Source organism: Nannobrachium achirus (genome assembly GCF_963921795.1).
Source record: "Nannobrachium achirus genome assembly, chromosome: 22".
Taxonomy (NCBI): domain Eukaryota; kingdom Metazoa; phylum Chordata; class Actinopteri; order Myctophiformes; family Myctophidae; genus Nannobrachium; species Nannobrachium achirus.
This window is the reverse complement of record NC_137829.1, coordinates 26636631-26652521: the sequence shown is the minus strand read 5'-3', so window position 1 is coordinate 26652521 and position 15891 is coordinate 26636631. Positions and strand designations below refer to the sequence as shown.

Here is a 15891-nt window from a genome sequence, read left to right as displayed (position 1 = left end):
GGGAATTTGCAGTGGATAATCAAACATAGGCTATTTTCACATTTCCCACACGTCTTCCCCTTGAAAATATTATGTAAGTCAGCTTGCAGCTATAGAGTTGAAATTTGAGACCACAAGTGCAGAAAGCCTGTTGGATGATGGCGCGAGATTTATCACCATATTAGACATGTTCAGAATGTTTATGTTGCCCTTACGTAAACACTTAAATAAATAATTAAATAAAACGTTACATAAATATATACATTTCATTATACATTTTTACATTTCTTTGCATATTTATTCATTTAACTTTGCATTTCTGTCTTTATAATCTCATTTATTCATGTATTTATTTATTTCTATATACGGCAGATTTGGCTTTCCATATTACGTTACCACCGTATACTTACTTAACACATGCAGTGGATTTCCATGTCCCGGGGATACTCAAACAAAAAGTTAAACTTGGCACAACATGTTCCTTCCATGCTGCTCCCTTAACATTGACACTCCCCCAACAGCCAATACCAACACGTCGTCATTCAAGTCTAGAAGAGCAGCAGAGAGAGGAGTTGCACTGCACTCAACACTACTGAATACATGCAAAGGTAAATACCCCCTGGTTGTCATGGTGGATATTTATGTAATTTATGTTGATATGAGCGTTTCAAAGCTGCATATGTGACACGAGTCCACGGCAGAGTAAACGGGCGTATTACAGTAGCTGCAATATAGTTTGCTAATGGTTAATGTTAGTAGCTTTGAAGCTAACTGTGTGTAGCTTGCGGCCATGCTACGTTTATAGATAGGTATGTGTGTCCTCTGGATGCTATACATAGTTCACGTTACACAAGACAAGACAAACCTCTCCCTGTGAAGTGAACCGCCGCGTTTACTTTACCTTGAGCCGACATACATTTTTCTTGGAAAAAGGCTCTGAAGTCAGCTGTGTTCAAAAAATTGTTTTGCTAGCCATTTTAGATGGTGTTCAGTCTGGTATCATCATTTTTATGTTTAGTGTTACATACAGACTACAGTTTAGTGTAATGTAATGATTTATACGCTTGCCTAAATTCTTCAGTGCGATTATATTGAGACTCCCCACAACTTCAAGGAAACACGTATTATTATTATTAAAAGGGAATTAGCTCAACTTGTCACTGTGTGCTTATCAGGCTACTGTTCTTATACTGTGCAACAGTTACTTCTGCTCTTTTCTGCATGTCACGAAGTTAGAGCTTAAAATGCCAATGACCGTCGTGTCTTGCCAGCAGGTGGAGAGGCTCTTTGTGTGGCTTCAGGCAAAAGGTGAAAGAGATCGAATACCCTTTATTTTAAGATGGGGGCGGTTGTCTCTCGGTGGAAGGTTTGTACACACATATTTGATTGCTTTTTTAATGCAGCTGTGCTGCTGCATAACCTGTGTTGATTTGTCAAGTGCTGACCATAGTCATATTGCAGAAGAGTGCATTTTTTGGTACAGATTACAATTTAAGACACTCTACATTTCTACATTGTGTGTGTGTGTGTGTGTGTGTGTGTGTGTGTGTGTGTGTGTGTGTGTGTGTGTACACAATTGTTATTTAACTTGTATCATGCTTTTGGAGATCTGTATTATGCTGAAATAGAGCTGTAAAATAATTTACAGAATAATCTCAGTTCTCTGAAGAATGTATGCCACACTTTGGATAAACTCCTGTTTCAGACTGGCATGTAGAAAGTCGGGTTGATATGACAAATACTGGCAAGCTGACAGAGGTACACGTGTTGCACACAATAACAGCAAGCTTGAGCTCGCATGAGCTCTCCCATTGCACTAGTCTGTGCTATTTCACCCCAAATCATTGTGCAAACAAGTCACACAAACACAATACAGAGGAAGATATGCAATGTTTCTAAACTCCATACAAATATTTAATAACCCAGAAAGAACACCTTTGTCTAACTTCACATTAGTTATGTTACTTTACTTGAATTTCTCTTTCTTCTTTGTTTTTTATTATCTTGCAGACTAAACCATCCACTGTGGAGGTTTTGGAAGGAATTGATAAGGTAGGTTTAACAAAAGCCCTCATATGTTTTCATGTAGCATTTTTGATTCTCTGACTGATCTGCACAAAAATTAGTGGTTGTGTTGTGGTGTCAATATGCAACTAAATTATTGCGATCGTAGCGAGTTTACTTTGAAAAGCAGCACATCTTGTCTGCGTATCTGTCTGTAGGTCACGCCTGACACTGTGGTTCCCCTGACACATCACTGTGATATCACAGGTGACATCACCTATGTAAAAGTCCATATGTGGCTATTCCCCAGAATCCCTTTTATGCCCATATATGAAGATCCCTGATGTCATCGAAATATATCACTGGCCAGATGGCCAAGACATGGCCCATATCTGTATGGCTGGTTCAGATGCGACCGCAGTTTTCCCGGTGAACCTGAGCGCAACGGTGGGGGCGCGGGAGTGTGGGTAACACACACCACTGACTATTGCCGATGATGGAGAGGTTATATAGCTTTATGTATTGAGAATGAGAGGCACTCTTGCCAATTTCGTAAGAGATTTGCAATATATTTAAAAGTTATTTGGGGCCATGATGATAACCTTTTCTTCCCACTACTAGACTAAGGATTTTATTGTCTGTGTTATTGTTTACAACAACAATTATTATTCACGTGTGGCAAGATCGCGGTTCCACTAGTTTTACTAGTAGGCTAGTTAGTGTAGGCTTAGAAGCCTTTTCAGAAGTTAATTTAATGTTTTCCATTTAATGATTTCCTTTATCCTCATTTAATCTTGCGCTAATGCACACAACTGTTTTCACCAGGTTTTAAGGCCTAGGCTTTTCAGAAGTGAATTTATTGTTTTCCATTTAATGATTTCCTTTATAGTCATCTTGCGCTAATGCACGCAACTGTTTTCGCCAGGTTTTAAGGTCTTATTTAAGTTGTTTCTCATAAGCTCGCGACCCTCCTTGCCCATCGGCCCCCACCGTTGCGCTCAGGTTCACTGGGAAAACCACGGTCGTGGTTCAGATAGGGATCTCCATGTTTGGGGATAAAAGGGATTGCATGTTGTGATGTCATGGGAACCACTCTAACAGAATCCCTGTTATGCCCATATTAGATCCCTGATGTCATCAATATTAAGCCCATATCTAAACAGGACTTCATATGGGAATGTGGCTGGTTCAGACGGGGATCTCCATGTATGGACATAAAAGGGATGTACCATATAGGCTAAAGTACATGGATCTCCATATATGGGTAACTGGTCCGATATACATCACTGGCCAAATGGCCAAGAATTGGCACGACATGTCGCCCTGAGGCATCTTACTAGTATTACTATCAATATAATAATCAATCACTGGTCACATGGGTCCTTGTTTCTATATTGCATGAAGTTGATCATGAAGTTGCTCACTTGTTTCCTCAATGCCTTTTGAGAAAGGCTGCAATGTTAAGGTCATTTGAAATTCAGAGACAATATTTTGCCCTGCACCATTGTAAGGAACATAACCCCAGCAGTAGCTGATTTATCGCTTAGATTTCCTGTCAGAATAATGGCCTTAGACTGGCATAGGGAGGGGTAGATGCCCAACTCCTACTTAAAGGGATATTTCACTTTCAAACATGTTTGGGGTCATTTTAACATCTACTCTGGCTTTTTTGAACACCCTAGACAGTTTTTGTCTGGGGTGTTTTATTTCAGTATTTACTGTATATATTTGATATTATTATTATTATTACCCTTATTATTATTTTCTTCTTTTTTTAAAGATTTGTTTTGGGGCTTTTATGCCTTTATTGATAGGACAGTAGACTACAGGAAATGGGGGGAGAGACGGGAGTGACATGCGGCAAAGGTATGCACCCTTCCTATACAAACTCAGCCGTTGAAATGACCCCAAACATATTTCAAAGTGAACTAGAAGCAGTGCTCTTCCGAGCACAGGTCTCCACCAGGCCAGGCGTCCTGGTGGTGCTACTGTATAATAGGCCAATGTAAAAAAGGGTGGCATATGTTCTTCACCTTAGACCTTTCATGGCAATCGGACACTGCATGCATGATTTGAGGCATTGTGTTCCAAAAATGTGTTTTGCTAAAGTCTACCTGCTGGTGGCGCTATAACAGGCCAATGCGAAAAGGGTAGCATTTGTTCCTTGACATAGTGGGAATATGTGTGGCAAATTTCACGGTAATCGCAAGCTGCGTTGATGATTTGAGGCATTTTGTTTAAAAACGGAGCAATCCTGCAAACTTTGGAAGCTAATATTAGCCAATCAGGATAGAATATGAAATATCAGACGGATCAGACTTGATCACTATATAGATACTGTGTACTGATTTGTGTTATTTTTGGAGAAAATCTGAAGGAGTAATATCCAAAAATGTGTTTTACATAAGTCGGCCCAAAGGTGGCGCTATAAAAGGCTGATGTGAAAAATGCAGTGAAAAGGTTTTTCCTTGGCCTCTAGGGAGTGCGTGTACAAGGTTTGACACTGATTGGTGGAGTTATAGGTAAAACCACAAATCGGCCTGTTATAGCGCCACCATGAGGCTGATTTAAAAAAAAAATAAGTGGCATTTCTTCCTCGGCCTAGTGGGAATGTGTGTGTACGATTTCATGATAATTGCACTTTGCGTTTGTGATTTGAGGCATTTTTTTCTAAACGGATCAATCCTACAAACTTTGGAAGCCAGTCTTAGCCAATCAGGATGGAATATGCAAAATCGGATAGATCCATGTCGATCACATGACTGTCGAGATACTGCCTACCGATTTGTAGGATTGTTGGACAAAATCAGTAAGAGTAGTGTACAGAAATGTGTTTTGCGAACATCGGCCTCATGGTGGCGCTAGAACAGGCCCATTTGAAAAATGTGGGTCAGAGGTTCTGAATTGGCATCCAGGGAGTGTGTGTGCTCATTTTGGCAGCGACCGGGCCAACAGCGACTGAGATTAGGTGGTAACAAACTGCGAGGACACACACACACACGGACGGACGCACGGATGGACGGAGGGGAAAACATACTCTCCCCCATGCCTTCGGCTGGTGGAGACAATTATCCCTTTATAGTTCAATTGGTTTAACACTGTCCAGTGTTACTAGTGGAATACTTTAATTCCCCATCACACAGATGCTCCTTGTTATACATATGAGAGCAGTGAAGTAGGTTTATTGCGCATGTTCTAGATGAAACTGGTGTTAAGTGATTAGGCGTAATTGAGGTTTGTTTGCTTTTTATTTTCATGGGTAAGCTATGCAAACTGACAGTATGATGCAGCTGAGTTGGAGATCCCTTTAAACAAACCCTGGAGTGACAGCCACACATGCTACTGTATAATGACTTTGTCCACAGAGACTTGGTTCTGGTCTATTTGCAGGGTTCTGTTCTATTTGCAGACTATTTTTGGGATGTGGGGATAATCAACCCACGTAACCAGTGGTGTTTCATTACCCCATTAATAAAGACTAGTGTGTTGAGAGTAGAGTAGTGTGTCTCCTGTAAACGGAAAATCTAATGCATAGTAAATGCTGGTGCAATTGCTAAAGGAATTTGCACATTTGAGTTTTGTTTTTGTTTTTCTCATGGTGCGCTCCCAGTTGCTATGTTTAGATACTTCTGTTCTGCTTGGCTCCTCCATTTTCTTTCGTTCAGTGTCTCAAATAAGAGCAAGAGCTCAAACTGTGGACAACGGCGCTCCCGCCGCCAGGATGCATTACTACATAAGTAGCCTTGCATAGCCAGACAATAGGTATGCGCATGGCATGCATAAAATGAATGGCAAATCGAGTGGCAAAGTGAGTTTAATGTTGTTTAATGCAATCAGATAGGATTTTCTGTTTGGATGTATGGGCTGTCAAGGCCACTCAGTAGACGGGATGGTGTTTTCCTCTGGTGTTTCAGTCTGAGTGTATCAAAGGGTGCGTTCGGAAATGCGCACCGGTTGTGTGCTCAGTGTAGTGAGTGCCTAAACCTAATCCTAACCTTAACCTCAGTAAAACTATGCCTAAACGTAACCATAATCCATAACCCTAACCACAAACGGTGCGCATTTACGAACGCACCCTTTGATACACTCGGACTGAATCACCAGCTGAAAACACTCTCCCCTCAGTAGACGTTCCCACATAACTTCCGGGTATGATGATGATGTCACACGCATACCCCTCTCTATGACTGCGTGGATATTAGTCTGGTTCTTCTCAGTGTTGTATTTTTTCCAAGGGGCGGTTACAAAAAGATTCAAACTTAATTTTTTTCTTTGCGATGGCATATTCGTCTGGCTATGCGAGGCTATTCTATAAGGGCATTCCAAAACCCTTCACCATAGGTATCATCAGAGTACATTTGCCCTATGTTTTACCCAAGTTTAGTTCATTACATAATTTTTCCGTTTTAATGTGTCTGTTTTGGCAGGATATACAAATTCTGGAGGAACATGGGGACAAATATCAAAGGCAGTTGAAGAAATGGGTTGGGGGACTGCTTCTTTACTCGGCTCTTCTCTACCTAATCACATGTGTAGTTGTGTATTTGTGGTATCTGCCTGAACAAGCGATGGGGCGGCTTATAATGGCTCTTCCTTTTGTAGTATTTCCATTATTGTAAGTATACAAGAAAATGTATCACATATACATAATTATGTAGTATATTGTGTAGCATTTTAAATTAAAAATAAAATACAAATCTTGTCCCCTCTAGAGTGTGGTTTCTTCGAAAGATGCTTATTGCGCTTTTTTCACGGAGAACTGAGAAAAACAGTAAGTGTTTTATTTGCGGTTGATACATACGTTACTGTATTTTCTTTGCTTTGAAAGTTGTCAAAAATTAAATGCAAACCTTTCTTTGTTTCAGATGAAAAATTAGAGGAACTGAAAGCACAAAAGCGGAAAATAGTAAGTTCATAATGTCTCCTACATCTTGATGATACATCATTCATAATTTAAGACATAGTTCTCTCATTGATGCCAATATCCCTGTGGTTTGGAATGGTACATCGCTAGTGTTGCTAACCAAACAAAGCTATGTTCAGATACTCTGGTGAAGAGTTGTTTCAATAATGCCGTATTAAAGGGATATTACACTTTCAAACAAACTTTTAGGTCTAATCAGGCTTGTATGAACACCCTGAACAGTTTTTAATTTGCTTCATTCAGTATTTAGATATTTGATGTAAATGTTACCAGCTCCAACACGCCCAGGCCCTCTCCACATACACACCCATTGTAACTTCAAACTCCATTTTAACCATGATAGATTCATTAAAAACACACATTATTTTTTCTGGTGACTCATACTACCCCCCTAATACGTGAGCAGACCGTGTTTTTTCCATAACGTTTTTCATTTATTTTTAATAATTCTTTGGGAAAATGGAAAACATTAAATACAATAATATTTTATTGAAAATAAATGAAAAAAGTTATTGAAAAAACACGGTCTGCTCACGTATTAGGGGGGTAGTATGAGTCACCAGAAAAAATAATGTGTGTTTTTAATGAATCTATCATGGTTAAAATGGAGTTTGAAGTTACAATGGGTGTGTATGTGGAGAGGGCCTGGGCGTGTTGGAGCTGGTAACATTTACATCAAATATCTAAATACTGAATGAAGCAAATTAAAAACTGTTCAGGGTGTTCATACAAGCCTGATTAGACCTAAAAGTTTTTTTGAAAGTGTAATATCCCTTTAAATACTCCTCAAAAGCAATATGAAGGGACTATATGAAAGGAGTAATGGCGTGGGAGGGAATAAAAGTGCAGACAGGGGAAAATAAGTATTGCTAACGTGTACGTGTGTGTGCGTGTGCGTGTGTGTGTGTGTGTGTATTTGAATTTTCCTGTGGCAAAACAACATGACCATAGAAGTCAATGAGAGAAACTGCATATTCATGTCCATAAACCTAAGTTTAATTGGTGGTTGTAATCTCTATTTCTATAATCTTTGTAAATTGATGCATAATGGTCTTTAGCTACAGTAAGTGAAGTCTTTCACTTCATACTTTTAAGTAATTGTACTTCATACTTCGCCTGTATGTTAACTGTTTTTGTATTGATCTTTGAAATAATTCTGTATCCAGATAATTGCTACTCTTAATAAATAATCTAATGACAATATAGACAGCTGTTGATTGGTACAGTGACTTAGCTCAGTAAACATTCTGCTAATGTCACTTTAATTAATAGCATTTAGTTCCAGAAAGAAATAAATCTGGAGAAATTGCTTGTCATCCAATGTCAAGTCTAATAGCTTTCAATAATTATGGCTGATGGATTTTCACACTCTCCATTATCGAAGTAGTGATTGCAATTATTCTTCATATTATATGTAAACAATTACACATATTTGCTTTTTAATTGATGTGAAGATCCACACACAAGATATTGCAGTCACCTTAACTTTTAATGTCATGGTGGACGTTTTTGGCATATTAAAGGGAAATTTCAACACTGAAATATTCAATAGTTTAAGGCATAACTGATTAAGTCTCCCTATAGTACCATGCATAGTAGTACATAAGGACCGCAAGAAACGCAAGAAACGGAGGGGGAGAGTGATTTAATCCGGTTCCTCCGGCCGTCCGGACGTAATTGATTGTCTCCGTAACCTTACGGACAACACTCAACCCGACGGATGAAAACCGATAAGAACGTACGTACACATGAACTACCCGTGGCGAACTTGTGTCAACCGTGGGGGCAGTAGAGGGAGAAATGTTTCGTCTTTTTTTCTTGTATCCATTTCGTAGGAGGAAGTAAAAAAACAAACAAAAAAATCACAAGTACACGCTGAACAGTGACGCGTCGACGAATCGTTTTATAGTCTACTTTGTATATATATAAAAAAAAAGTGTTGCTTTAAACCACGTCAACATAATACAATAATACATGAGATGAATTGAATACACGGTGTTTTCGGTGATATCGGTGCGAGAGCACAAATGTTATCTGCATAGCAGTGTACAACCATAGAGTTATAACACACCGTTAAAACAAATAAAACATCTCCGCTGTTTCAACTCTGCCACGTCTCTCTGCAGCGTGCAGTAGAGATGAGACATTCACGAACGATTCCGCTCTCTTGAACGGCTCTTTTAAATGAACGATGGGATCCAGTCCGCAGTCGTGGGACACAGAGCACTGACAGAGTTATGAGTCAGTGTCGAGAACGGATTCATTTCAGAAAATGATCATAAACAGGTGGAGGCACAGCTCCCGCTAGAGCCAGCAGTGTGGACATGTCATGGACGTTAATACAGCGAAACACAATCATTCATCATGGATTACAACACTGGAACAATTCAGAAGCACTTTAATTAGAAAATGTAACTTGTAGCCTACACTTGTGTATGTTAATTTGACTTTAGAAGATTGTTTACTTCGTGGACGTGCGTTTGTGCTGTGGTGTGGCAGGTTATTTAATATGGGATTTTGACAGCGTGCTTCCTCCTCTTAACGGAACACCTTCCCGGCTCCGAATGTTTTAACGAAGCGGCGGTTCTGAACCGTTCTGGCCGTTCTGTCTCACTTTCACCCCTACGCTGGTGCGAGACAATAAATAACTGTTCGCCAATTGCTACTTCTCATTGGAAGTACATGACACCAGTCCAGCAGTGCACCGCAGTAGGCTAACTGGTGATATAAAAAATATATATATTTTCGCCTCGACTCAAACAATTGGCGTCGATTCGCGGGGCTTAAAACAACGTTTTCTAGTGCCATCTAGTGGATATAGTATGTACATATAGGCTTTATTGAACCCTGTAAACACAGAGACCGTACGGTAGTATGAATGTCAACGCAATTACCGTACGTACTGTCTCGCCCCCAAACGTACATAAAATCAACCATACGTAACTATAAATGGCCCTTATGTCGTTGGTCAGAATGATCTCTGCATAGAAATCACAACATTGGGAGGATATTTTGAAGAACTAGCTAGAAGCCTACTTAAACAAAATATTGAGAAACCGACTGATTTCCATATTTGATTGTCTTTTGTGCAGACTCCTTTTCTTTCTTTTCCCCCCCTTTTTTACCTAGCTTGAAGTCATTTGTAAAGCAGGAAACTGGAGCATTGTGCACTTGGTTAGGGCTATATGCCTGGACTAATGATAATGTAGAGAGCTAGCTGTGAGCTCATTTTACTCAACAGTACAAATACAAAGAGAAACAGAGTGGCATTTCCTTTTAATATTATTTTTTTCCCTTTTTCTTTTCAAAAAGACTTAACCAACATAATCAAATTAGATAAATGTTTTTGTATTGCTGATCAGTTAAAACTCCATTCATTATTCTAGCATTGATGTCCTCAATATACCAATTGAGCTGTAAATGATGTCAGTGGACTTGCTGAAAGTAAGGCCTACATTGTTGGCACTAAGTAAATATTATAGTTGAATGGGTTTGTTTAAATTCGGCTATGAAATAATCATGTACAGTATGGTAATCAGAGTCAGTGCTCTACTGAACCAGGTGAATAATGTAACCGTCTGATGTAAAAACATTTGTTAATGTTGTTTTTTACAGCTTGAAGAAGTTATGGAGACTGAAACCTATAAAAATGCAAAATTGATTCTGGAAAGATTTGATCCTGATTCCAAGAAAAATGTGAGTTTTAGATTTCTTTTGTTGTTGTTTACATTAATACATACATGTAAACTGATGAATTTGTTTTATATGCTTATTGGGCTTGTGTAATAGCCACTAATTTCTTTCAATTTGTTTTATTCAATTCAGGGATTTGATTCCACTCCAGTTGGAACTCCAAGACCAGGACAAGGTAACAACCATATCCAGGACAACGTTATTTAAACGCCCTATTTTGGCTCCGCAACCTGCAATGTTTCCTCCTTTTTAGAACTCCGTCAGCGTAATGTCGTTCCAAGGACCCCCGCAGCAGTGGTGAATCCTGCGAGTAGTTCTGCAGCCCGGCCCCCTCTCCCTTCAGGGGCCACCTACTCTGGACGACCCCCCCACTCCGCTCCGGGTGGACCCCCAGAGAGGGGCCTGTCGGCTGTAGCTGCTCAGCAGAGCTTGATGAGGAGGCCCATGACCCCTGGCACACCTGTTTCAGGAGTCGGTGAGTTACCTGCACGCAGGGGGACCACTTCATAATGTGGTCGATTAAGGTGTGATTTACTCATCTCTGCCTCTTGTGTCCCCAGTTGTTCAAGGCTCTGTGGTATGTGTGGTGTCAGCATTGGTGGGATATGTTATGGTTGTAATGGCCAATTGTATAACATTTTGGTTGAAACTATTTTGAGTAAAATGGTTAAACCTTTCTCTAAAAATTGTGTTTTCATTTACAAAGTTAGGATGTATGTACATTAGGTTGCTTTTTGTGTAACCTAAAATGTTATAACGTGGCACCTGGAATAATTACTATAAGGTGAATGCATTTGTTATGCTTGTGATTTTGAGTTGATTTTAATCCCTGCTTGCACATTTGCAAGATTTGACAAGTCAGCTGGCCGAATAGAAACGTTACGTATTCTAAAGAATGATTGTTGTATGGTATCTGTGTTGGTTGCACAAACTGAATATTCAATATAAATTCATTTTGGACTATGAATACTCCATATGAGATGCAAATACGTTCTAAAAGTAAAGGAAAATGGGTTCCTAGAGGAAGCAGCATGCTGTAATTGCCATGTGGAATGCTGACTGTGAGGTATGCACGAAAGCAAGATTATGTTAACTGTGATTAATTAGCCAGCCCTGCGTTTGTTCTCTTGGCAATGGTGGTAGAATCTCACTAAATGTCTTTAATGCCAGGTAAAATTACCTTTGGCATCGAGCACGGCTCACAAATGGTTTATATGACTTGATGCTATCAGTTGCTTATGGTGAAAATTGAAAGTGAAAAGCAATTTGATACAAAGAGTCACCACAGAGTTTCCATATGTTGGTAAATTAATAACCAGCAGGATACTGAGACTCTGCCAAGTCTCACAGAAATGACCAGTCATCTTCCTATGATTGCTCTTGATGTTAGATTATATTAATTACACCTCACCAACACAGCGGGGAATCTGCACGTGCTTTGCAAGTGATATCCAGTTTCAAGTCATTATGAAAAAGGGGCAGGTTTTCTTGCATTCATCATGGCTTGTGCAGCTAACTTTGCCTAACCATTTTGCCCAGATTTTCATCGAGCCTTGCCCAGTTTGTACTGATTAGTATTCAAGACAGTGGACTGTGTGTAGCTAATAGGCATGCCTGTACTTTAACAGGGATGCACCCCCCGGGCCCTCCCCTGGCCAGACCTGTGCTCCCTAGGGAGAGAGGTGCTATGGACAGGGTCATGGAGTACCTTGTTGGAGATGGCCCTCAGAACAGGTACTGTAAGCAACTCCTTAAATGAAGCAACTAATCATTCCTTTATTAATGCCTTTCTATGTTTGCAAAGAAATACAGAGCCATAATATACAGTACATACATATACTTATACAAATGTATAAGATCCATATCTCCTGCCATGGAAATGGGAGGTTAAAATGCTGATTAATGAGCCAGGATTATTAGTGGATTACTATTACTAGTGAGCACTGCTTGGACTGTGGGAAATGTCATCCTATATATCAACAGAATGATGTTTCGGTAATGTCATTCCATGTATGCGTCCTCAACTAGATTGTTTTTCTTCCCCTCTTAGATATGCACTCATATGCCAGCAGTGCCTGTCCCATAACGGCATGGCATTAAAAGAGGAATTTGAATACATTGGTAAGATTTAGAGAAACACAACACTCTTTGTCAGTCTCCATCAAACACTGTGCCTTCATTTACCCTCTAGCTTTTGGCAGCATAGTATATCATATGGCTCTTAAATGCCTTTGCCACTTCCGACCTCTGTAAGCAAAAACACAAGATTGAATATGCAAACTAGTGCTGCATATCGATCTGGTGTGTTAACACAGCGGTGGCTTTTTTCTTTTTCAAATATTATTGGTTTCATATTAATCTATGCATATATGAGAATCATTCAGATTCAGATAATCACCCTGTTCTGTCTTATTTCAGCCTTCCGATGTGCATATTGTTTTTTCCTGAACCCTGCAAGAAGGACGAGACCTCAAGCCCCCAAACTCGTTGAGATCACGGGTGAGAGGAAAATGTCATCTGAAGCACCTTTACCATCATCTGATCTTGATGTAGATGATAACCAGCCTGATATTGGTAAGTCTCTGAGTACCCTACTTGGATAAGGACCCACTTAAAGTGCATAAAATGATTTACTGGTCATGCTTAACACTTAGACTGTCATAGTTTTGCCATAACTAATGTAGATGAACTGCCAAGGCTTTTTCCTGTTTTATTTAGTAGATTTTCGATGTCTCTGTGAGTCCGTGCACATTGTGTGCGCAGCGCCTAAAAAGAAAAATACAACCACGATGATCTGTGTGTAAGCTATGGTCCATAGAAAACAGGCCGTTTTGACCAAACAAGCGATATGGGAAAAGAAGCAGAGATATATCGATGTTTCTGCAGCCAGGATGAATACAATGCAATAGGCGCCGGATATAGAATTCCGCAAGGCATAATGGGAAATAGTTTTTTCGCTCACTCCTGGTCGCCGCAGCGTGGGGTCTATCGGTTACCATGGAAATGGGTTAACACGTACCTGAACGTGATAAACGGCACTTTGCGGGGGTGAATCGTTATCACGTTCAGAAGCCTTAGGCATCCCATGTGTTAACCACTATATACTTAGTTGACCCCACACTTGGACCCCTCCTTTCTCTCTATATGAAATATCTATGCAGAAAATAAACTCGCAATTCACGCTTTGTCTGTAATGAAATTGACTCCGGTTTACACACTGCAGGGATTTTTTCCCATTATCAATTCTAAGGTTAAAGTTAGGTCAGCAGTGATATGTTAAATGCATGTAAAACATAGAATGCATCTGTGTTTTCTCAGAAACAAGCAAACTGGCTGACACGCATGCTGAAGAAGACCCCCAAGAGCCAGAGAGCCCGACTGAAGAAGGCAGCCTTGAGGAATCCAATGAGGAAGAGACCCCAAAGTCAACGGATCCTCCTATGGAGAGGGATCAGTCTGACGACGAGCACAATGTGTCTGCCATGGAAGTGGAATAGAATTTCAACATCTGATCACAATTAATGCTGGAGTTTAACGTTTTTCTGCTAAGCGTTGCGGTAATGGTTAATCTATGCTAACACCATTTATCTAGAATGGCACAATTACAAGCCAATAGGTAACCTTATTCTTCTTTTACAGAAAGTATTTTATTTTCGGAATATGCTCTATAGTTGTAGCAATGGTAATGCTGAATTTAATTGTAGCAATAGTAAGGATGCATGTAATTACAAATGCATAGGGCCTAATGTTGAAGTTGTTAACAGCCAAAATAATATTTCTTTGTTCGGTTTGTTTACATGCCAAGCCCATTTTTCTAGCAGAAAAATGGGAAATGTGTCAATTTAAAGTCCAAAGCATTTCTTGTCTGTCTGTTGGTTATGTGTTGACATTGACATAGGAAAAGCCTTATTCCAAGATGTCAGTTTTTCTTATTTCTTGACTGAATGTATAGTATTATTATATTTCCTGTTATATGTACTGTAGGTGTGTAAAAATCTGGCTGTCTTATGGGAAATTTATATTTTGTATTTATATGGGAACTATATTTATAGATATTTTCTATAATGATGTGCCTTTCATGACAGTATTGAATAAGAGGGTGTACTCACGAGCACGCTAATAACATGTTTACACAGTCATGGTACCATTACAGGAATGCAGACTTGTATTTATTGCTAAAAGGGGGGAAAGAGATGAACTTAATTTGCACCTGCCTTGAGTGCCTTTGTCATGTAAGGCAATGATCACATGCAACATTTTGAGCCAATGTGTGTATGGGAATTGTGATTACATTGGATAATTATTTGTCGTCTGTTATAACTTGGTACAGAAATGTGTCAAAACAATGCTGATACAATGTTACAGAATAAAGAAACGGGGTATAATCAACCCTTTGCCTCCCAGCTATAGTTGTTTTAATTAAGGTTCCTCTTTAGCCTTGTTGACTCCACTTTTGCCTCCGCTAAAGAATATTGCCTGTGTACCATTGCCTTTATATTTTCATGTATGTTTATAAATGATATAAGTCAGTCAACTGCTTATTCATTTTATTTTTTTAAGTGAGTGCCAATGTTATGTCAATTAAATTAAATACAATTGAATAAACTGCTCTTTTGAGTCCCAGATTTGTGTTGGAGAACAGGCCGTTTATTTTAATTTTTTAGTAGAATGTAGATGTATAGAATATTCACATGGCCTATGTAAAAAAAATATTTGCATTGTATTCCTAGTAATATAGCAGACCATTCTATCAGCACAAAAATCAATGAAGGTAGAGTCAATATATTGCCTGGATTAGATATTACCTGTATGTGTGTTGGGCTGTTATTGCAAACTGCAACCCTGCACCCACCAACCTGCACCTCACTGTGGGACATTTAAAAATAACATGTTAAAACAGTCCATTTTCATTAGCAGGCCAATTTTAGCTTGTGATCATTTTATTTTAGCTCATTGATCATTTCAGACAGCATAAGATAATGGTGTTGACACACAGCCCGACCAGTCTTGATTGCTTGACCCTCTTCATTTGCAACGAGAAAGTCATTGCAGCTACAAAGTTCCCCTTTGCCTCGACACGACCCTTTCCCCTGAAGATACACCGTAAACTGTTGGTATGGGTCAACATCCCACATCTTCTATGGGTTTTGATAATGTATGTTTACAGAGACGTGACCTTCTGGGCTTTGTAATGCATCAATGTGACACCACCAGTAACGCCTGATTCCACCGCATGCTGTTTGAGGTTGACCTCTGACAAGAGCCAAACAGGAAAAAAATGGGACATCAAT

General features: G+C 39.5%; 1 protein-coding gene across 2 annotated transcripts; it reads left to right on the top strand.

The window, feature by feature from the left end:
* Positions 1-535: 535 nt before the first annotated feature.
* Positions 536-15158, top strand: lnpa (limb and neural patterns a). 2 transcript variants are annotated; one of them, XM_080753072.1, is made up of 13 exons: positions 536-587; positions 1251-1345; positions 1990-2031; positions 6411-6598; positions 6696-6754; positions 6849-6889; positions 10523-10603; positions 10733-10775; positions 10854-11075; positions 12229-12334; positions 12651-12721; positions 13019-13174; positions 13919-15158. In XM_080753072.1, exons 2-13 carry the CDS (start codon positions 1319-1321, stop codon positions 14095-14097), a joined length of 1215 nt encoding a protein of 404 aa, XP_080609198.1. In that variant the 5' UTR covers positions 536-587; positions 1251-1318; the 3' UTR covers positions 14098-15158. The 2 variants fall into 2 exon arrangements, with proteins under 2 accessions (XP_080609198.1, XP_080609199.1); XM_080753073.1 differs by having other exon boundaries at positions 546-587; positions 1254-1345.
* The last annotated feature ends 733 nt before the right edge of the window (positions 15159-15891 follow it).

Excerpts from the sequence above, each read along its gene's own strand:
- lnpa (XM_080753072.1), top strand. The coding sequence starts at position 1,319 with ATGGGGGCGGTTGTCTCTCGGTGGAAG. Across the intron at positions 6,890-10,522 it reads AAGCACAAAAGCGGAAAATA|CTTGAAGAAGTTATGGAGAC; the intron begins GTAAGTTCATAA and ends TGTTTTTTACAG. Across the intron at positions 10,776-10,853 it reads AACTCCAAGACCAGGACAAG|AACTCCGTCAGCGTAATGTC; the intron begins GTAACAACCATA and ends CCTCCTTTTTAG.